A 22134-nucleotide genomic window follows, 5' to 3' on the forward strand; every position below is an offset into this window, starting at 1 on the left:
AGGGTGAGATGGTACTAGTTTAAGATAAGACTGGGCCTGAATAATCAAGGTTTCTGTTTCTAAACTTTCTAGGGCCAAGTACAAAAACCTAAGATTTATCTGAATTTAGAAGCAGGAAATTACAGGTAATCCAGGTTTTTAAGACACAAAGGTTAACTAAGGGGAGTGTATCAGCTAGCTTTTTGCTTTGTCTAACTCAAAGCAAAAAGCTAGCTGAAAATAACACTGAAAATAAACCATTTCTCTGCAGATGATAGCCGTTATACAACCGGGGCGGCTTTACTGTGACTGTGTCGTTTACTAAAATAAGCTAGCATTAATTATAGCCTTACTACAGTTAATGTATTTATATATAATATAAGTTTTAAAACTGAATATATTGCATACTCTTTACCCGCCAAAGACAAACACACAGAACATCGAAACCTCTTTTTTATAGAGTTAGAAGTATATTTTAATGGAAAACATTTGTACTTTTAGTTCAGTAAACATTTATTTTTACAGAAAGTACACACACTGTAGTGTTAATTCTTTTAAGATTAATTTTTTATTCATTGTCAGCACAAAGCAAAAACAAACAGAATGACAAACATTTAAAAATAATTACACACATTTGCAATCACAGATATGGGAAGGACAGAGAGAGAAAAAAGACAAATATTTACCATCTATTAAACCACAGATTTAAAAAAGAAGAGACAGAAGTGAACTCCTTTGTGCTCAGGCATCATAAAGACAACCGGCCCCTCTCAGTTGGGACAAATCATCTGGCAAATAAATAAGCAAGGGAGATCAACATTGAGGAACAAATTCTCATTTCCTGCTAAGATAGCAGCAACTCTTTCATGAGGAATAACTCTAAACAATTCACTGTACCACAAAGTAACAGTAGGTGGTTTATCCTTAACCGAGTTAATAAGAATACATTTACAGCAACAATAGTTTATCACATAGTTTACGTTGTGGATAAGTTAAAGTTGTTTCTTTTGAGGCTAAACCAAAAAGAAAATATCCAGGGTCCCATTGGATATGATTCTTAAAATATTGCTCAATTCTTGAGATATGGAACTCCAAAACCTTTTAATAGTTTACATTCCAGAAGTAATGAAAAAAGATAACATTTTCTTTTTGACATTTGATACATAAAGGGGAAACAAGAGGTGCAATCTTATGCAAAACATTAGGAGCTTTATATAGGCGGTGCAAAAGTTTGTATTGGGTTTCTCGCAAGCGGTAGAAGTAGACCTAACTATGCTAATGGTTCCTTTCCAATCATCCTCGATGTATTGATTATTAAGATCTCCCTCCCATTTTTGAATGGGATACAAATTAAAACAAGAACCCTGGGATAAGTACCTGCTGAAACGCCTTAAAAACCCAAGCAGGATGGTGCAATGAATCCCAAGCCCGACTTATAGCACAAGTCTATATGATCCGCCTGGGTCAGCATGGTCACTAATATGTGTTTGCATGAGAGATTTTAGAACAGAAAATTAAACCAAAAATAGTAGCCTGACAAGCCTTAAACAGAACCGTTCCTGCTCCTACAAACTGTCTTCATTTTAGGTTGACTGCATTCTTAATATTTGCTACCAGATGTCACCACCTTAAAATTGAAATTTACCAAAGTGGCAGATATCTGGACCACCTTTTAAAACCCAAAGGAACCTGAAGTGGAGAGAGAAAATAACAGCTAACATCATGGCCTTACAACACAGGACTTTCGAGTTGTCTTAGAGGTTAGCTAACTCTATTAATATTAGCTCATAAGCAACAATGCAAGTACATACTTAGAGTGATTTGCATCCCCAAGCTCCCATCTTTGAAATCAGTTTCTCTGCTGAAAACAGCTTAAAACAAAGCAGGATGGTGCTATATGTCCTAAGACTGACCTAGAGCAATGCTCCCAAGTGGGTTTTTTAAGGCTTGTGGGTGTGGGCAGGAATGTGGAGGGCTAAGCTTCTTTTGTGACCCAATTCATAAAGCAGTCAGCCTCTTCCATAAACTGGCATTATTATTATGTGTGTTTCAGTTAAATTTAACAAGCTTCCCAAATATTTAAGAAATTACAGGATTTCAGCAACAACAAAAAAAAAATCATGCATCAGCATTCGCAGTGCTTTTTTTCAGGAAATGCATTCCATAGTTATTTTTTTTTTTATCTAAACAGTCTTGATACTGGGTCACAAATCTGTGCAGACAGAAAATATACGAGGTGGGTTTGGAGTGTGGTGTATTAGTAGACTAGACTAGAGTAGAGTGCAATCAAATACACCTGCCTTCAATGAACCCAGCCCAATCACAGCCACTGGCTCACAGCAGTTTTTTTTCCCAAATGGCGACACTTGGTGGCAAAGTTTTAAAGCGTGCCACCAGAATAAAACCTTAAAGCTCTGAGGTTTACTTTTGTATTTTCTGATCTAAAGTCACTCATGCCAACACACATCAGTAACCATGCTGACCCATGTGGACCATATAGACTTGTGCTTACTTGGCCTGTGTCTTCCTATCCTCACAGACTTGTGGAGTTCTGGCAGCAGCCTTGAAGGCAGTCTCCCCCTGGCATACCTCACTATGTGGGCTGAGAGAGCTCTTGATTAGGAGATGAGGAACAACATCTTTGAAACTGCTGAACTGTTTCCAGCTCTGTGCGAAGGAAGGAGGACCACAGCAAAAATGCCACTTTGCATGGTGTACAGAGGACAAGCACTACATATGAGCCCTAGCTTAGCCCTAACCTTAACTTAAAAGTTCTTGTCCATCACTTTAATCTGAAATGTTATTATGACCCACAGGAGGTGAAAGGACTGACCAACAAACAGGTGAATTCATGTTTAATTTTGGGTCAATCTGACTCATTGATTGAAACTGAAGCTGTTTCCAGCTCTGTCACAGAGGAGAAACAGGTTTTTTACTGTCCCAAGTGTGGTGGCCTGAAGGAGGAGAAGAGGAAAGGGTAACTAAATGGTACTGACAACACCAACACCAAGGTTTTCCAGTTACAAAGGCACACAGACTCTGTACTGACAAGACAGAGGCGTGGCAAATTAATATAAAATGTATTAAATTACCTGAGAATATAGAACTGCGGCGAAATGTTAAAAAATAAAAAAATAAAATAAAATAAACATAAAAAAATAAATGAACGCAGCAAATTAAATGGCGGTACTTGCAATACCACCAGACCTTTTAATTTAAACTCTTAATAACCACACATTGCTTAAAAGAACAAGGTTTGTGGCCTCTCGCTGCTTTATTTAAAATAGCAGCTCAAAACTGGTTAATTGGCCACTTTGGCACTCCTTCCTCTACGTTGCTTCCCCAAGGGGTACCACCTGTTACTCACCCGTGACTCACACAACCACCTAAATGGTGGTTTATACACATCGTCCAGTGTTTACACTCTCATGGATAAGAGGGAATATCACTAAACATCACAGCTATTGTAAATGACGCCGGCTACTAACAATGACTGAGCTGAGTGTATCAGATTTTCTGTGGATTTTATCTGAAAGCCATTTTAATGTTCTGTTGATGTTGACTTAACGGAGACTGTCTTTAACGTAACTATTTTATGACCACAGTAAAATTAAGTACAACCTTTTTTGTGTATCGTGGGTTGTTTGTTTTTGTTGTGTGGGGTTTTTTTTCTTTTCTTTTTTTAAAAGTTGTTACTTTGGGTGAGGCTATTAGATGGAAGTGTTGACAAATAAAAGTGGGCATGTCAAATGCACTTTCAAGCTCATAATTAGAATTAGACAGTCTGTTTTGACAAAGGGAAGAAAAACGGGCTTATTGACTTTTTCTGATAATGTAATGTGGCTGAAAGAAACATCCTACAGCAATGTTTTTTTAAAATGTTATTTTGTATCTTCCATCCCTTGGAGAGAACATTGGGTCTTGCTTGATCACTGAATGATGAAATATATTGTTTTGATTTTCATAGGGATTTCCAGTAGACTGTATTTTTATTCCATGAACGTTAAGTTTTAGGGTCACCTAAAACTGGTTTGTCAGGCCACATCACACATGGCACTAATGATCACAGATGGTATCGAAACTTGACTGTGCGCTGAGGTGGCAACCCCTAACCCTACGCAAGTAAATTAAAGTAAATGTATTTGGAAAAATGTACTTCTAAAAGTCGTTTTAATGCACCATGTTCATTTACTCATGAGCTGCTGTAACATGAATCAAACCTTAGTCAGATAATTTGAAATTCAAAGGTTGTGCTTTTGCTGATGTCTGAGCTGACAATGCTTTTGTGTCGTTTGTCACACAGTGTGTTGCAAGCGGAGGTCCAGCTGTTATGTTACAGATTTAAAGGTAGATTTGAAGTGCTCAGTGACGCTTGATAAACTGCAAATTTAAAGCTTAAATATGATGTCAGTTTTAATCACATATTGGGTCTACGTTCAGGAATTGCACTTCAGTTCCATCCTGATGAGAAACAGCTCAAGTGAACTAAGTGAAGCATTGACTTTTTTTCCTGTTCTTTTCCTCATTTTATCTGCCCACTGAGTTTTCATGCCATGAGGACGAAGATGATCTGTTGTTGCTGTGACTTCAACTACACACACTTCTTGTTTAATGTTTGACCACTAGGCTGGACTGTTGAGTATGTACATGAAGTGTTTCTGGAGTCTTTTGAATTCAATGGTTAATCATCTGTCACACAAAACCTCTGCATGTCCTCCTTCACTACATCCATGAACCTCCTCTCTGGTTTTCATTCTTTCTGTCCTGGCTGGCAGTCCTACTCTTTTAAAAAAATAAAAAACATAAAATTTGTATAAACCTGCAAGAAGAACACACTGTACATCAAATATCTTTTTATTTTATTTTGCTTGTTAAATGTGAGAATGAGAATGCTAATTGTTCAAGTGTAGCTTTGATTTTGTGTGTGTGTGTGCAGTGAGGACATTGCTGCGACTTTGACCACACACACTTGTTATATAATGTTGGACCAGTAGGTGTCACTGTTGTCCATGTACATGGAGTGTTTCTGGCGTCTGGAGAAAATCAGAAAGATTAATGAACTTTTTAACACTTTATTAAAAAATATTATTGATTTTCACATAGACACATGAAGCAGTATTTCATTCAAGTCCTCATTTTTTTGGAAAAAAAATCATTGGTGATTCATGCATGTCTGACTTCAAAACAGGCGTGCATGTGTGATTGTGTCATCTGGGGCAGGGATAGCTCAGTAGGTAAAGTGGTTGCCCCATAATTCACTTGGTGAGTAACTGGCCTACGGGGATCAATAAAGTATACATTATTGTTATTACTACACAATTCCTCTAATTAGTCCACCCTTTTTCCTCCTCAAGTTTGCCTCTATCATGCGCTGGTTGTAGAATTTCTTCGAGTGGGGGCTGGCTCTCACTTGTATTCTAGAAACATAAAAATAAAAACACTGTTTGGATAGTACTGCCATCTTTACCACCTCTTTCATTTTCGATGGGTCATGGTAAATCACCTTATCAAGAGCATTCTCAGCCCATGTAGTAAGGTCTACCAGGGGACAACTCCCTTTAAGGCTGCTGCCAGAATTCTAAGACTAAAAGGCAAAACTGGTTTAAGTATTTCTGCTGGAGCAGGTAGTTTGTTGCAGAGGCTGCAGAGATTCTGTTTAAACTATAATATTTTGCAACATAACCAACCATGCTGATGTCAGCTCAGTGTGAGTGGAAGACATAGGCATGATAATCAGTGATGTATTCATAAACTGCAAAAGGATGTACCTGTTCCAATTCACTTCCTTGTAAACCTCCCTGTTACAGCCCTAGCTGGGCCTCCTGAAACTGCCCTTGTGTGGGCGTGGTGTTTTTTCTCCACCTCCTCCTCTCTCGCCACTCCTACCCCCTCTGTTTCTCTCACTCTCCTCTCTCCCCAGGACACAGCTGCTCTTGGTTAGCCTTGTTTGCCACCTGAATCCAGTCAGCAATCACCTCTGAGGCTACTTAAGCTGGGGATGAGCTCTGAGCAAGGGAGTTTTCTCTGGTGTCTCCGCTTTGTGTGCTAGTTGTGTGAAGGTCCTGCCTATAGTGTGTAAGTAGTATGCCTGCTTTACGTGAGTAGTGTGGGCTTGTGGGCCTTGGTGGCAGTAAAGCTAGCTGCTGCTAGTGACACGGTGAGCTTGTGGGCCCCTGGAAGTGCCTCCTCGTGGTGTGGAGTTTTTGTTTGGTTGTTGTGTTCTGTGTTGTTGCAACCTTTTTCCAAGTGTTATTGGTAAAAAGGCCTTGCCGGCTCTTTATGTTAAGATTATCTATAATAAAGATTATTTTATTTACTAAAAACACCTGTCTGTTTTCCTTTCATTCTGTTCTGGACTCATTTGTTACTGGTCCCCTCACTCGTATGCCTAGACCCCTTCGGGGGGGACGTAACAATGTGGGGGCTCGTCTGGAATATGAATGGAAGGAACAGCAATTGAGTATTAGTGAGTTGTTTGCTGGTGGCCTGTTTAGTTGTATGGTATCTGCTGTGCTCTCTCTCCAGTTAGCAAAGGGGAGTGTCTAGCTGAGCGTAAGCTCTTCCTTCAGGCACTCATTTTTTATTTTGCCTTTTTTATTTTCGGAGTAATCCCGGGTGGGGATTAGTTCCCTGTCGGGGGCAGGCTTGTCTGTGCTTTGTGCACTTGATGCTTAGCCTTTAAAGTTGCCTCGAGCCTGGTACACTCCAGAAGCTAACTAGGCTAAGATTTTAGTAGGTAGGTCTGGGGAGAGGGTCGGTGGTATTTTTATTTATTGGTTAACCTGTGGCCAAACATTTCCCACCTGTTTCTCATTTGTGTATTGGAGGTGGTGCTTCTTTGTTGTTACTGTTAGCCTCAGGTAGTTTTAGTTTCAGTTTTAATGGCTACCTTTGAAATTGCCGTGTTTAAGGAAAACCCTTCGCTTGTCCAGCTGGACGCCTGTAGGAAGATGGATTTGCATGAGGTCTCATCATTTTATGGCATTTCTGTCTCCACGGCTCTACGTAAGGCTGAGCTGAAAGCTGCTCTTGTGTCTGGCTTGGTGGAGAAAGGGATAGTGGCCCTGCCAGTGTCTGCCAGTCCACTTGAGCATGGTGTAGCGTCTCAGCCTGTTCCGCAGGTGCCAGCTCAAGCTGTAACTCCATCAGTGTCTACACCTGTTGCTCAGTGGCTGCCTGAGGACAAGCCAATGACGCTGCCTCACTTTGAACCACTCTCCATAGTCATCCGTAGGTTCAAAGCACGATGCTATGCTACATGTCCGCCTGGCTCGTCTTCAGTTGGAAAAGGAGGATCATGAGAGGCAGTTCCAGCTAAAGGAGTTGGAGCTTAAGCTTTTAGACGCAGAGCTTGCCAGAGCCAAGGAGGTTGAATTGAAAAAGGTGGAGACAGCTGTTAAGTTGCAACAGTTGGAACTCCAGCAGGCTTCCCTTCCTCCGACTGCCTCCATTCGGCAGGCGGACACACAATTTGATGTGGGGAAAAACATTTGTCTGGTTCCAGTGTTTCACGACATCAAGGTTGACAGTTATTTTGAGTCCTTTGAGCATATAGCTGCAGCCTTGCACTGGCCACGGGATTCTTGGGCTATTTTGCTATGATGTAAGCTGGTAGGTAAGGCTCAGGAAGTTTGTTCCTCATTGTCAGCTCAGGACAGTCTGAATTATGACAAGCTGAAAAGTGCAATCCTGCTATCTTATGAGCTAGTCCCAGAAGCTTAGCCAGCGTTTCCGGGGATTAAAAAGGGGACAGGATCAATCCTACCGAGATTTTGCAAGGAAGAAAAGTGTGCTTTTTGATCGGTGGTGTGTGTCCAACAAAGCTACTGACCTGGCGTTGATGCGTGAATTAATGTTGGTGGAGGAATTTAAGAACCGTATCTCTAAGCAGATTGCAGTATACCTCAGTGAACAGGTTTCCTCATTACAGCAGGCTGCAACACTGGCTGATGAGTTTGCCCTCACCCATAAAACTAGTGTTATTGAGCACGACCGACGCGATGCCTGAGTGAAGGTTAGCAATGTGCCAGCTGTGCAGTACCCAAGGAGCGAGGTACCTGTGTCCCGTCCCAAGGCAAAACCAAAGTGTTTTTTCTGTTTCAAGTCTGGCTATTTAGTAGCAAATTGTAAGACCTACAAACAGAAAAAGTCAGTCTAAAGGGCTAGGAGTGTACGAGCTAGCAAAGCTGATACAGGTGTGGTTTCAAGAGCCAAAACACAGCTCTGTTTCTTCTGCCACAAACCTGGCCACCTGGTTGCTAACTGTTTGAATGCCCACTCAAAGCAAAAAGGCTCTGCTCTGAAAGGAGTCAATCATGGTTCACAAACGGACAAAGTTGCCAGTCGGACACGACAATTGGAGCATAATTGCTTGGTGGTGTCATTTGGTCCCTGTCAGAAATCGACTAATTGTGATCCGCCACCTGTTGACAGTCTTTCAGGTCCAGATGACCTACAGTGTGACAGATTGGGTGTGATACAACCATTCCAACCTGCACCTCTGGCTAACCAGCTTGCCTGTCGCCATGACCTAGCAAAGAAGCGCCTGAAAAGTGTTTCAGTAAGGCCTTCTAGCTATCCGCTGGCTTCTCCATATGTGATGGCTCAAAAAACATCTGGCTGTCACTTGGGACACTATGTTGAGGAGTTCTGGACTGTTCTGGACTAATTTGTTACTGGTCCCCTCACTCGCATGCCTAGACCCCTTTGGGGGGGACGTAACACTCCCTCACCCCAACTCTCTGCTCTGATCTAAATCCAGTGGTCATAGAGCACTTTCGGTGAGGTGAGGACATGCTTCTCCTTATGAGGTGCTAACAAACGGCATCAGCCGTGGAAGCAGTGTCTGGTGGGAAAGCCCACACCAGAAATGTATATGCTGGGTGGAATAGTGAAATGCCCGGCTAAGTCAGGACAGACAAAGCAGAGCCACAGGGGAAAATTTTTAACCATATCCATTTATTAATCCTGAGAAAACAGATCTAAAGAAAACTAGGTGCTAACTTTAACCAACATTGCAAGTTGGGTTAAGCACAAACAGGCCCACCAGTCAGGCTGAGGTGCTGATTAACAATACATATCAGAGCAACAATCAGGATATCAAAATCTTGTTTCTGCTCTGAGACTGAGATGGAAACAGCCTCAGAGGTATCAGTAGGTTTGTTGGTCTTCTCCATTTGTAGAGCACTCTCAGCCCATATAGCGAGTTCTTCCAAGGGAAGACTCCCTTCAACCCTGCTGTCATAACTCCATGAGTCTGTGAGGGTAAAGACACAAGAGAAGTAATCACAAGTCTATATGGTCCACATGGGTCAGTTGCTGATATGTTTTGGCACGACTGACTTTGTAACAGAAAAAGTAAAAAAGGGAATATTGATGAGTCTTAAACACAACAGTTTCACACAAACTTGGGGGGAAAAAGTGGTTGGATATTTGTAGATTCTTTAAAACCAAAAAGGATTTAAAGTGGACTCTCTGTTCAGCTGTGGAGGGAGAAATGATGACTTCTGCCATCAGGACTTACAACACAGAGTGAAAGAACATTTTTGCAAGTTGTCTTAGAGGTTAACCAACTCTGTTCATATTAGCTCACCAGACAACAATGCTGAGTACATACCTGGAGAAAAGTGCATCCCATAATCTTCCATCTTTAAAATCCCAGTGATTAAAGCAGGAAAGCTGGAATAAGTATCTCTGCTGAAAGAGCTCCAAACCAAGCAGGATAGGAACTTAAGACTGACGGACTTAAGACTTAAGAGCAATTGTCCTGGGCTTTTAAGGAGGCTTGTGGGTGTGGGCAGGAATGTGGGGGGTTGAGCTTCTTCTTTTGTGAGTCTCTTTACAGGCAGTCAGCCTGTTTCTACCAACTGGCATCATTTACATTTCTTTAAAATGCTGTTTCTCAGGTCTGAAAAAAGAAAGTACAGTTAGAAAGCAGCCATGCAAACGAGCTTTACCAAATCCTTTCAGCTCACACTTTATAAAATATGAAACACTTAATACACTTAATGCACTTAAATCAATTAAATAAACACATCTTTACTCATGTGTTTGAAATACATGATGGACTATATGATGTGAAAAATTCTCATTTTGTAAAGAAAACCAAAACTAATGAGTTGCTGACTGTGAGCTGCAGCTGTTGTAAATCATGATTTTGTGGATATTTCTCACAGGTGAGTTGAGTAAAGTTTAGCTTGTTCTGCTTTGATGTCAACTAGATCTGTGTTAGATGATTTTGATTTAACTTCCTGCTCTGGTTGTTTCAGACAAGCAGCCAGTTTGATCTTTGCACCGATGATTAATTTACTTTCTATTATCAGAAGATTTGTGCACATAGTTTATAATTTCAAATGTTTCAGAGCAAATACAGCTGCTCTTTGAATATATTTTTGCATATGTTCTGCATTATTTCAGTGAGTATTGAAACCTGATGTTTAAAATGTTTTAAAATAAGCCAAATTATACCAATATTACATACAAATAATGAATTAAACCTCTAATTTAGATGTTTTTGATCATGTGGAGGTCATTTGGAGTTTATAAGATAGCAAATGGTAGCTTTCACCTTCTTTGAAAAGCACCTCTACATTGTAAAAGTCTCTGACACTAAAACACCCACATAAGTCAATATAAACAATAGCAAGGCTAACGATCCACATCAACGCTCGTCATAAACCCACAGACACATGCATCTGGCCTCCTCTGGCTCATTCAGAATTAGAGACGCACCCAGTTCACCCAGTGACCACTAAACATACGCTAATGTGTATTTTAGAGTTCCTGTATCACACCCTGCTACCTCTGATTAATTATCAAGTCAATGCAGACAGATGGCACCAGGGCCATGAGAGATAAGTGAGGGTAAAGGTGTTTGTGTTAACATGTCTTAATTTGAAGTAACTGCAAAGACACAGAAGTCATATTGTTTGCAGATGATACAAAGTTCTATAATGAACTAACACTGGATATGAGCAAAACAAAACTCATACTATTTGGGAGATGTACAAATTTTGTCATTAATAAACTGATGATAAATAACAGACTTAGAATCATAAATAAAACCACTTCAACAGAACCACCAAACCCACTTTTCAGCCTTTTAATTAAATACTCTTAAATTTAAAGGCTTGATTGACCTCAGAACTCTACACATAATTTATAAAGCAACAAACAAATCTTTGACCCACAACATTTAGGACTTGATCAGGGCTTGTGTGGAACCTTCTTTAAATCTCAGTGATTCACCGAGATAGAAAACAACTTGAAAGAGTGAGTGGTGAATCAAAGAGAAGAAATTAAATAAACTTAATGCAAACTGCACAAAAGAATGTAAAACTCAGCGATACATCCAGTGAGCAGCACTTCTCTGGATGAAACAAGCTTCTTGATGTCAGAGGTCAGAGCAACAAGACCAGACCAGTTCATGCTGATAGGAAAGCAGGAGTGACTAAACATAACCACTCATTAAAAGCAAACTATACAGAAGACCATCACTGAGAGCACAACATGTCAGAATTTGAAGCACATGGGCTAGAAGCAGCAGAAGACCACACTGGCTACAACAGCTGTCAGCTAAGAACAGCAAACTGAGGAAACAGACTCACAAATATTAGACAATAAGAGATTGGAGAAATGTTTCCTGGTCTGATGAGTCTGCATTTCTGCTGTGACATTCTGGGTCAGAAGCTAAACACAAGATTTTACGACTTGTAAAGTGTAACATGCATGCACTTTTTAACATCCTATCAAATATTGTAGATTATGATGTTAGACACTCAATGAAAGCAAAACAAAATATGCAGCCAGTATTTAATCCTAGAAATGTCGTCATTTGTTGGAAGAAAATGAATGGCACTGACTGAAACATTTCCAACATATATAAAGTTGACTTTATCAGTCTCCTGCATGAGCCTTGATCTACTGCACCAACTCTGAGGAAAAAAGCAAAAACAGACGTACATTACATGTTAATTCTTTCTTTCTTTTTTTTACTTTAACTGAGATTCACTGAGTCTTGTCAAAACAGCCTATGTTTTATATTTAAATGGCAAGAAAATAAAATCTACAAGAAATAAACCTGTAAAACAGGATAAAACATGTGTGTAGCTTCCATGTTGAAAACTGCAGATGACATGGAAGTCTTTTAAATCTTTGTGAAAACCACCAGCATGTGGTTTGGCAAGACCAAGGTGGAAGAAATCCTCATCTGAAGCTTTGCTGAACATAAAGATTTCTCTCAGGTCATCATGATTTGGTCTTTATCCTAATCAAGTCCTAAATGTTGTGGGTCAAAGATTTGTTTGTTGCTTTATAAATTATGTGTAGAGTTCTGAGGTCAATCAAGCCTTTAAATTTAAGAGTATTTAATTAAAAGGCTAAAAAGTGGGTTTGGTTTATTATCCTAATTCTATGTTATTTATCATCAGTTTATCAATGATATAATTTGCTTGACTCCCAAATAGTATGAGATTTGTTTTGCTCAGATTCAGTGTTAAATCATTATAGAAAAACTAAGTCCTAAATTGATTTTCTAGTTCATTCAGAAGTTGTTCCAAGTTACTTCCACAATAACTTTGTATCATCTGCAAACAATATGACTTCTGTGTCTTTGCAGTTACTTCAAATCAAGACATGTTAACACAAACACCTTTACCCTCACTTATCTCTCATGGCCCTGGTGCCATCTGTCTGCATTGACTTGATAATTAATCAGAGGTAGCAGGGTGTGATACAGGAACTCTAAAAGACACATTAGCGTATGTTTAGTGGTCACTGGGTGAACTGGGTGCGTCTCGAATTCGTCTCTAAGTCTGAATGAGCCAGAGGAGGCCAGATGCGTTGATGTGGATCGTTAGCCTTGCTTTTGTTGACCTTGGCTTATGTGGGTGTTTTAATTTCACTTTTCGCACATTTAGCTTTTCAAAGAAGGGGGAAACTACCTTTTGCTATCTTATAAACTCAGTAATGTTCTCCACATGATTACAAAGATCTAAATTAGAGGGGTAAGTCATTATTTGTATGTAATATTGGTACAATTTGGCTTATTTTAAAACATTTAATAAATATCAGGTTTCAATACTAATAATACAGATTTTGTTTAAAATATATTTAAAGAGCAGCTGTATTTGCTCTGATACATTTGAAATTATAAACTATTTGCACAAATCTCCTGATAATAGAAAGTAAATTAATCATTGGTGCAAAAGATCAAACTGGTTTCTTGTCTGAAACAACCAGAGCAGGAAGTTAAATCAAAATCATCTAACACAGATCTAGTTGACATGAAAGCAGAACAATCTAAACTCATTAGATTTATTTGTTTGTTTTATTAAATAAATTCTTCACATTATATAGACCACCTTGTTTCGTTTTAAACACATGATTAACTATGCAGACCTTGATAAATTGACTTAATTTCACTTGCCACTTTCAGACTCATTTATTAAAGTTAATAAAGACAAAATGAGTGGTCAGCGGTCATTGTGATATTCTGTGCCACATTTGTGAATGGTTTGCATGAGTACAAAAACCATTTTTGCCTCAAAAAGCTGATGTGGGGGTTTACACAGAGGTGTAACTGAACGGCTGCAGGTCAAATTAAAGTGAAGATGTTTTTTGCAAAAATGTTCTATGTGAGTGGAAAGTTCTTTGGGTGATCTAATACTGCGTTAATTGATGCAAACATGCAGTGAGTTCATTTCAGTAATTAGCTGCTAATTTTAGCTGCTAATTTTAGGCATTAAGTGTTTCATATTTTATAAAGTATGAGGTGGAAAGATTTGGTAAAGCTCATTTGTACGGCTGCTTTCTAACTGTACTTTTTTTTTCAGACCTGAGAATCAGCATTTTAAAGAAATGTAAATGATGCCAGTTGGTAGAAACAACCTGACTGGTTGTAAAGCGAAGAAGAAGCTCAACCCCCCCACATTCCTGCCCACACCCACAAACCTCCTTAAAAGCCCAGGAGAATTGCTTTTAAGTCACCTTCCTGCTTGGTTTGGAGTTCTTTCATCAGAGATACTTTCTCCAGTTTTCCTGTTTTAATCACTGGGATTTCAAAGATGGAAGATTATGGGATGCACTTTTTTCCAGGTATGTACTCAACATTGTTGACTGGTGAGCTAATATGAACAGAGTTGGTTAACCTCTAAGTCAACTTGTAAAAATACTCTTTTACTCTGTGTTGTAAATCCTGATGGCAGAAGTCACCATTTCTCCCTCCACAGCTGAACAGAGTCCACTTTAAATCCTTTTTGGTTTTAAAGAATCTACAAATATCCGACTTATTTTTTTCTACTTTGTGGGAACCTTTTGTGTTTAAGATTCATTGTGTTGATGCTCAGTCATCAGGTAAGTAAATCCCTGAAGGTTGATTCAGTTCACCTGGATGTAATGTTTTCAATGGGAGAAATGTTTTGTGACTTCTTCAGTCTGAGACCTTTTGGGATTTAAGACTCATCAATTTAACCTTTGTTAATTTTTTCTGTTAGAAAGTCAGTCGTGCCAAAACATATCAGCAACTGACCCATGTGGACCATATAGACTTGTGATTAGTTGTCCTCTTGTCTCTTTACCCTCACAGACTCGTGGAGTTCAGGCAGCGGCCCTGAAGGGAGTCTTTCCTTGGAAGAACTCGCTACATGGGCAGAGACTGCTCTAAAAATGGAGATGAGCAAAAAAACCGCTGATACCTCTGAGGCTGTTTCCAGTTCAGTCTCAGAGCAGAAACAAGATTTTGCTGTCCCAAGAAGCCAGGATGGCAACATCACTGCCACTCTGCACCCTCCCAGCACTGCTCCAGAGAAACCTAAAGGAAAGGCCCGGGTGGTGTTCACGGAGAGGCAGTTGAATATTCTTGTCCATCACTTTAATTTGAAACGTTACTATGAGCCAAGGGAGATGAAACAGTTGGCAGAGATGACAGGACTGACCTACAAACAGGTGAGTGTTTTTCAATTCAATAGAACATAAGAAATTGAATTTTGGGTCCATTGTACTGATTAAATGTTTTCTGTTTTCTTCCATCTTTAGGTAAAAACTTGGTTTCAAAACAGACGGAGTAAGTTTAGGAGGAGGTCACATCCTCAGCATGTGAATCAGGGCGTCCCACTTCATGTAAGTATCTCCTATTATTGAACAGAATTGTTTATGATTTGATTTTATGGTATTTTTAATTTGGTTGTTGTTTTGATCTGTGTTGTTCAGCACTTTGGTCTGCCTGGTGTGTTCTTAAAGTGCTATACAAATAAACGATGATGATGATGATTCTGTCATTATCTGGGGAATTGACTGTATTTAAAAAAGTGTAATGCCAATAATTTAAAACAACTATTCTCGTTTTACTGACAGTCCCCTTGTCCCCTTCAGTTTCAGGGAGAGAGACATCTCCTATTAGAGTATCTCCTATTATTAAAAAGCACTGTTTCTGATTCTGTCATTATCCGGGGAATTGATTGAAGTATTCTTGAAGTATTCTTATTTTACTGACAGTCCACCTGTCTGTGTTTCAGTTTCAGGGAGAGGGACAGCCCCCATTCAGGCAGCAGTACACCGAGCACCAGGAGGTAAACTCAATCCCAAATGGTGGAAACCATCAGGGCCCCTATCATCATGCTGTGGACAGTTTTGCTCCTGGACCTCAATGGACCTTCCCCAACTCGCCCCAGACATTTGGCTGGTCGATGCCACCAGACAACGACCAGTATGAATTTAACCCTGGTATGAATGTACATGAAGAATACTATATGCCTTTTGTATGAGAAACTGTAAATAAAATATTTACACCCATTCAAAACTGAACTTTCTCAGCCCCTCCCCCTCTTTATTTATAGAGTTTTTACATGTAAGTTGACATATCAGGCCCAATAAAGAGGGTACCACAGATACAAAGATATATCTCAATACAGATTAGGCCATTAAAGTTAAATAAATAAATAAATAAATAAAATAAAATAAAAATAAAGGGAAAAGTGGGAAAAACACACACACAGAGAACAAAACAAAAGAAAAAGCAAAGAAAAAAAGAACAAACAAAAACAAACAAACAAAAAACACTCCCCCCAGAACCAGAACAAAAGAAAACCCCATGGTACTAAAGTTTAGTCTGTTGGAAGTGTTTTCAATGAACTGAAGTAAATAATAAAAGGCTGCCACATCTGTGAGAACTTATTAACATTTCCTCTGAGTCTGAATTTTATTTTCTCCATTTTTAAAAAGAACATAACATCTTCCAGCCAACGTGATCGGGCTGGAAGGTGATGAGCTTTCCAAGACAGCAAAATTCTACGTCGTGCCAGCAGTGAAGTGAACATAACATCCAGCTGTTTATGACTAAGGTTTAGGGTGGCATCTTCAGAAACACCAAACTAGTGGGCATGGTTGGAGTGTAACGCTCAAAACATGAGAGAGCACTTCAAAATAAAAAGTCCAGTATAACTTAAGTGTCGGGAAGGCAAAAAACAGGCATTGCATCTGTTGCACAGGTCAGGAATGCTGGGGTATATTTTAGATAATCTAGATGTGTAATCTGTATACCGTCTTAAACTGAATAAGGGAGAGTCTTGCACATGAGGCTGAAGTATGAATTTTGTCAATTATTTTGTCCCAGTAACCTTCCCCAAACGTAAGACCCAGTTCCTTTTCCCAACTCAAAGCAATTATTTGGTTGAGTAATTGCTCGATGCCATAATTAAAGTATATATTTGTGATATTAGAGCCTTACTGTGAGGCTTCAACTGGAATAAGTTTTCCCACCAAGGCTTGAGAAGCTGACTTGGAAACTCTGGCAAGATAGAAGATGCACAGTGTCTTATTTGAAAGTAGCAGAACAAATGATACGGGGGCAAATCATACAAAGAACAAAGGTCACTAAAGCTGAGAAAAATTTTATCTTTAAAAAAGTCATAAAAACATTTGATACCTTTTCTTGCGTATATGCAAAAGGAGGAGTCCACCAGTGATGGGGGGAAGAGGTAGTTGTTGCAGATTAGGGTCAGAGCAGAAGCAGAGACTGAATTGAAGTGATGCCGGAATTGATACCATATTTTTAGAGAGCCAATTAGAACAGGGTTGTCTGTAAACTGTAACAGGGAAACAGGAAGGGATGAAAATAATAGTGCCAAGAAGTGATACAGTGATACTTCTTTGAAAAGACAACTTTACATAGGTCAGCAAAGGGTTAAATTTTGCTGCTTGCAAAGCTTTAAATGAACTGGTAATATGCACTCTAAAGCCTGAAGAAGCTAGTTGGAAATCAAAATCAGTTTGTCTAAGCTCTTGTGCAGCTGGGTTTATGGGAAAACATTCACTTTTTTATATATTAATCTTACCCAGAGAAAGAGCCAAAATGTAGAAGTATTTTCATTATAGAGGATAAATGAATTGTTGGATTTGTAACATATAATATCACCTGCATATAAAGCAACCCTATGTTCCGTACCACCACGAATAACCCCTTGAAACAGAGGCGAGGTTCTGAGAGCCACAGAGAGAGGCTCTATTGCTAAAGTGAAAAGTAAAGGTGAGAGTAAAATACTCCGAAATCAGTGTTAGTACAAACAGATGCCAGTGGCGTAGTATATAAAAGATGAATCCAAGATATAAAACTGTCACCAAAACCAAATTTCCTCAAGACTGCAAAAAGATACCCCGATTCCACTCAATCGAATGCTTTTCCAGCATCCAATGAGATCACCACCTCAGGGACGGTGCTATGATTTTTGGAATATATTATATTAAGAAGGGACCGTATATTAAAAAAGGAATGTCTTCCTTTAATAAAGCCTGTCTGTTCGTCTGATATAATAGAAGGGAGAACTCTTTCCAAACGGGTTGCTAGCAGTTTGGATAAGATTTTAAAGTCTACATTAAGAAGGCTTATTGGTCGATAGGAGCTACAACAGGTAGGATTCTTTCCTTCTTTATGCAGTAATGAGACAGAAGCCTGTCTTAGTGTTTGAGGGAGAGAGCCTTGTTTCAGTGACCCCTCAAAAACCGACAACAGCAAAGGGGCCAGTTTTCTTTTTATAAAATTCGGGGGGTGCTTATGAGGACCAGGGAACTTTCCAGACTGTAAGGATTTGATTGATGACATAACCTCATCTAAAGTGAGGGTAGCATCATTGTCTGCTGCTGTTGAGGTTGCGATTGTAGGGGTGTCCAATTTGTTAAGAAACTGGTTCATATCTATAAAATTAGAGGGGAACTGTGATGCATACAGAGCACTATAAAATGGCTTAAAAATTTAGTTGATTTCAGTTGGATCAGAAGTCAAAGTTCCTGATTCATTTTTAATTTGCAAAATTTGGCAATTTGGCAAATTTGACGTAGCTGGTGGGCTAGCACATGAGAGGCTTTATTACCATGTTCATAATAGTTGCCACGGGACTGTAATATCAATTGCTCTGCATCATGGGTTGACAGGCGACTGAACTCAGATTGTAGTTTAAGACACTGCTTATATATTTTAGGTTAGGGAGTTTGAGCGTGGTGCCGGTCTAGAGCTTGAATTTTGGCAGAAAGTTCATTTTGCTTAGCTTTCTTTGATTTATATAGGTGAGATAAATAGGAAATTATTTGGCCTCTGAGGTAAGCTTTAAGTGTTTCCCATAGTAGAGAATTTGAGATGTCCTCTAAAACATTCGTAGTTAAGAAACCATCAATTGCAGATGAGATATAGTCACAGAAAGCTGAATCAGACAAGAGTAGAGAATTCAACCTCCATGGATGCTGAGGTCTATAGCCAGCAGACAATACCATATGCAGGACTAATGGAGCATGATCAGATATAACAATCAGGAGATATTCAGAGTTGCAAACTTTAGAAGCCATGGAGCCATTTATAAAAAAGTAATTGATGCGAGAATATGTGTGATGAACATTTGAAAAAAGGAATATTCTCTGGCTTCGGGATTAAAAAACCTCCAATCAATGTGTCCATTTTGGGTCATAAAGTGTGAGAAAGCCCTGGACATAGCAGATGATGCTTTAGAGCCAGTGGCAGATTTGACTAAAGCTGGGTCAATAACGCAGTTTAAATCACCTCGAAGATCAGGAGGGTGCGTCTTTAAGTCAGGAATCATCCTGAAAAGATTATTAGCAAACACAGCGTTGTCAAAGTTTGGGGCATAGACGTTCACTAAGACAACTGGGTTATTCATGAGGGTCCCTACAACAATTAGATATCGTCCATTTTTGTCAGCAATCAATTTAGTGAGAGAAAAATGTATTTTATTCCTAAATAAGATTGCCACTCCTCTGGCTCTACTATCTATGTCTGAGTGAAACATATGACCTATCCATGGAGGTTTAAATCAATTATGATCTTTGACTCACAAATGAGTCTGCTGGAGAAAAACGACATCTCCATTGAGATGTTTTAAGTGACTGAGAACCCGAGATCTCTTTACCGGACCGTTCAAGCCTTTCACAATCCAAGACAAAAATCTAATAGTACTATTGTTGGCGCTGTAACCAGCCATATATATGTTTTACTGAAATCTGGTTTATGACAAAATGACCGTACATGGGAACCCCCCCCCCCCCCCAAAAAAAAAGCAAACAAACAAACGCACATACAACCAAAGCAAACAAACACAGGAACAATAACTCAGGGTGTAACAACCACATCTGTGAGCCATAGTTCCCCCCACCCCACCCACTTCTATCCCATTTCTGAACTAAGGTGACCACAGTATATCCTAGCCCAACAACTTCAACATCCTAGCCCAAACTCCTGATACCTAGAAACTGCATGTAACCTTAACTTTGGAGTAATAAGTATATATCCCATCATAAATCAAACCTTCTAGGGATCAGTGAACATTAATTCAAAATATTACAAAAGAAACATAAGAACCAGGTGTTAAAACGGTGACAACTAGTACACCATGAAATAACAGAAACATATAGTGCTTGTCTGCCTTTTCTGTAATTGTCCGATTGCCTGTAAGTCAGCAAGGATTCAAGTCACTTTACTCGCAGCTGACAGTCACTGTGGCCTTTGAGCTTCAGCTTCGTTCCTCAAGCCCTGCACGAAATTATCGGCTTCTGAAGCAGACAGAAGCCACTTTTTCTCCCCTGTGGGCAGTGTGATGCACAGTTTAGCCAGGAAGAGGAAGAGGTGGTTTAAATTCCTGCTTATAAAGTTAAGAAATTGCATCTTTAAATGTGTTCTGTGTTTTGTTTTACTCTTTCCCTGTGGCGTTATGTTCATGTTGTGTCTACTGTGCCTTTCTGTCCCATGTTTCAGGTCCCTTTGTTCTTTCTCCTCAGTTTCTATTAAGTGTACATGTCTAGAGTTCAGTCAGTGTGTTTCCTGTTTTACTTTGAAGCTCTGCGTCTCATGTCAGTGATTCTAGTTTTGCTTCCCTTGTCTGGTCCAGCCTGATTACTCCCAGCTGTGCTCTCCTTCTGTGCCTCATTCCCTCGTTATCTCTCACTGTATTTAAGCCCTGTGTTTCTTTTGGTCAGTGTCGTAGTCTCCCCTCAGGACAGTGGCTGTGTTCCCCTGTGTGTCAGTTTAGCCATGTCCCAGTTTAATTTTGTTATGTTTTTCATGCCATTCTGCAATAAAGTATTTTTTTGAGTTTAATTCCTGCATGGTGAGTTTTGCGTTTGGGTCCTTCTCCTGTCTACGCACAACCATTTCATAGCGTGTACGCTGTGAAATGTCCATAAATTTTTCTATACATATTCTGTACAGTACATTGTTACCTGTATATACGAAATCAGTTGCTCACGTATTTAGGACCACGTTGTGTCTTCCTTTTATATTTTTATTTTCCCTTGCTGTAAGAGCTCTGTAACACTGAAATTTATTCTCTTCTATTTTATACAGAACATGGCTGCAACTAGTGATGGTGAGATGAAGCCTTGTGATAAACTGAAGCTTCCCATTCAAGCAGTCAACTCATGGTTTGAAGCATTGTGATGATTCATTTGCTCTACTGCGCCATCAAGTGGACGATTCAAGTGAAACAGGATCAATGATTATAATGATGTGATGTGTAAACCTCTCAACTGAATAAATAAATTGGTCTTTATGGTTATTTATCCCGAATATTGTCTCAGTATGTCTGATACAAAAGAAAAAGTGGAAACTATCAAGACAGAGTTTTTGGGATGATTGTGTAACTGTAATCATGCTTATGTACATCTGAATAATGACACAAACTAGTGTGTGGTGCTTCAAGTTGAATAAATAAAGAAATTACTTTTGTTCATGACACCACTAACTAAACTCTAAATATTAGTTATATTTAATATCATATTAATGTTTGTGTATAATACATTGGCAGCTTAACACAGGAATGTACATGGAAACAAAAAGGGAGGGAGTTGTGATGTGAATGTGCTTGTGACTTTATAACAGTGCTCATGACACTAGGGAAAAGTTATCATTTGTTTTTATTCAAAAATAGCAGCTTTTCCACAGTTCCGGGACTTTAGACAGTTTCTCTTTTTTGAGAGGATTTCTCCTGCTTTTGAAAATACCCTTTCACAGGGCACAGATGAAGCAGGGGTTGCAAGAAAAACCACAGCAAGTTTATACAAGTTTGGATAAAGAAATTTGTGTCCAGCCCAGGACTCCAGCGGATTCTCCAGTCTGCCGATATTTGGTTCATGGGGGTATTTCTGCACTTCAGCTGTTGCATCAGCAGAAGCATTTGGGGTCTTTGTCTCCAGAACAGTGGTGTCCAAACAATGCCACAGTTTGCTACCAAACAGAATGTAAGTAACTAAATACAATATAATAATCGAAATGTGCTCATATACCTTGAGTCACAGGCTGAGAAGCTTTTGATGATGAGGCTCATTCATTCAAGCTGTGTTACTGCAGCAGCACCTTAAAGCAGTAGTGAAATAATGGAACAAACCTTAGCAGTTGTACTGCTCTTGAAATATCCCACCATCCTCCTACAGGTAGTCTGAATGTCAGACAGCGTGGTGTGTCGATCAAGAGCTGTTTTGACCATGTATGTGCCACACAATTACTGTGACGCAAATGAAGCTCCTTAGCACAAGCACCCATGTTTGCTGCTCCATTAGTCACATAACATCTAACTTTGTCTGTAATGCCCCACTCTGACATGAGCGATGCTGTTATTTGTGACAAATTGATAGCAGTATGAGCTTGAGGGAAGTGCTGAACAC

The 22134-nt window shown here is 39.4% G+C and overlaps 1 protein-coding gene and 1 long non-coding RNA gene across 2 annotated transcripts; both read left to right on the top strand.

Moving 5' to 3' along the window:
• The first annotated feature begins 5975 nt into the window (after nt 1–5975).
• On the top strand, nt 5976–9392 carry LOC120736250. Its single transcript, XR_005696440.1, has 2 exons — nt 5976–8764; nt 9001–9392. It is a non-coding gene; the product is annotated as an uncharacterized LOC120736250 (long non-coding RNA).
• A 4245-nt stretch (nt 9393–13637) lies between these two features.
• LOC120736249 (homeobox protein NANOG-like) lies at nt 13638–15145 on the top strand. Its single transcript, XM_040036242.1, has 3 exons — nt 13638–14073; nt 14564–14922; nt 15013–15145. Exons 1-3 carry the CDS (start codon nt 14043–14045, stop codon nt 15115–15117), a joined length of 495 nt encoding a protein of 164 aa, XP_039892176.1. The 5' UTR covers nt 13638–14042; the 3' UTR covers nt 15118–15145.
• The last annotated feature ends 6989 nt before the right edge of the window (nt 15146–22134 follow it).

The sequence above is a fragment of the Simochromis diagramma genome, unplaced genomic scaffold (assembly GCF_900408965.1).
Source record: "Simochromis diagramma unplaced genomic scaffold, fSimDia1.1 OVJJ01000271.1, whole genome shotgun sequence".
NCBI lineage: Eukaryota > Metazoa > Chordata > Actinopteri > Cichliformes > Cichlidae > Simochromis > Simochromis diagramma.

What these genes read in the sequence shown, in the direction of transcription:
- LOC120736249 (XM_040036242.1), top strand. Translation starts at nt 14,043, where the DNA reads ATGGAAGATTATGGGATGCACTTTTTTCCAG. An exon ending in TGGGATGCACTTTTTTCCAG is followed by an intron (nt 14,074 to 14,563) that starts GTATGTACTCAA and finishes TTACCCTCACAG; the next exon opens with ACTCGTGGAGTTCAGGCAGC. An exon ending in CAGGACTGACCTACAAACAG is followed by an intron (nt 14,923 to 15,012) that starts GTGAGTGTTTTT and finishes TTCCATCTTTAG; the next exon opens with GTAAAAACTTGGTTTCAAAA.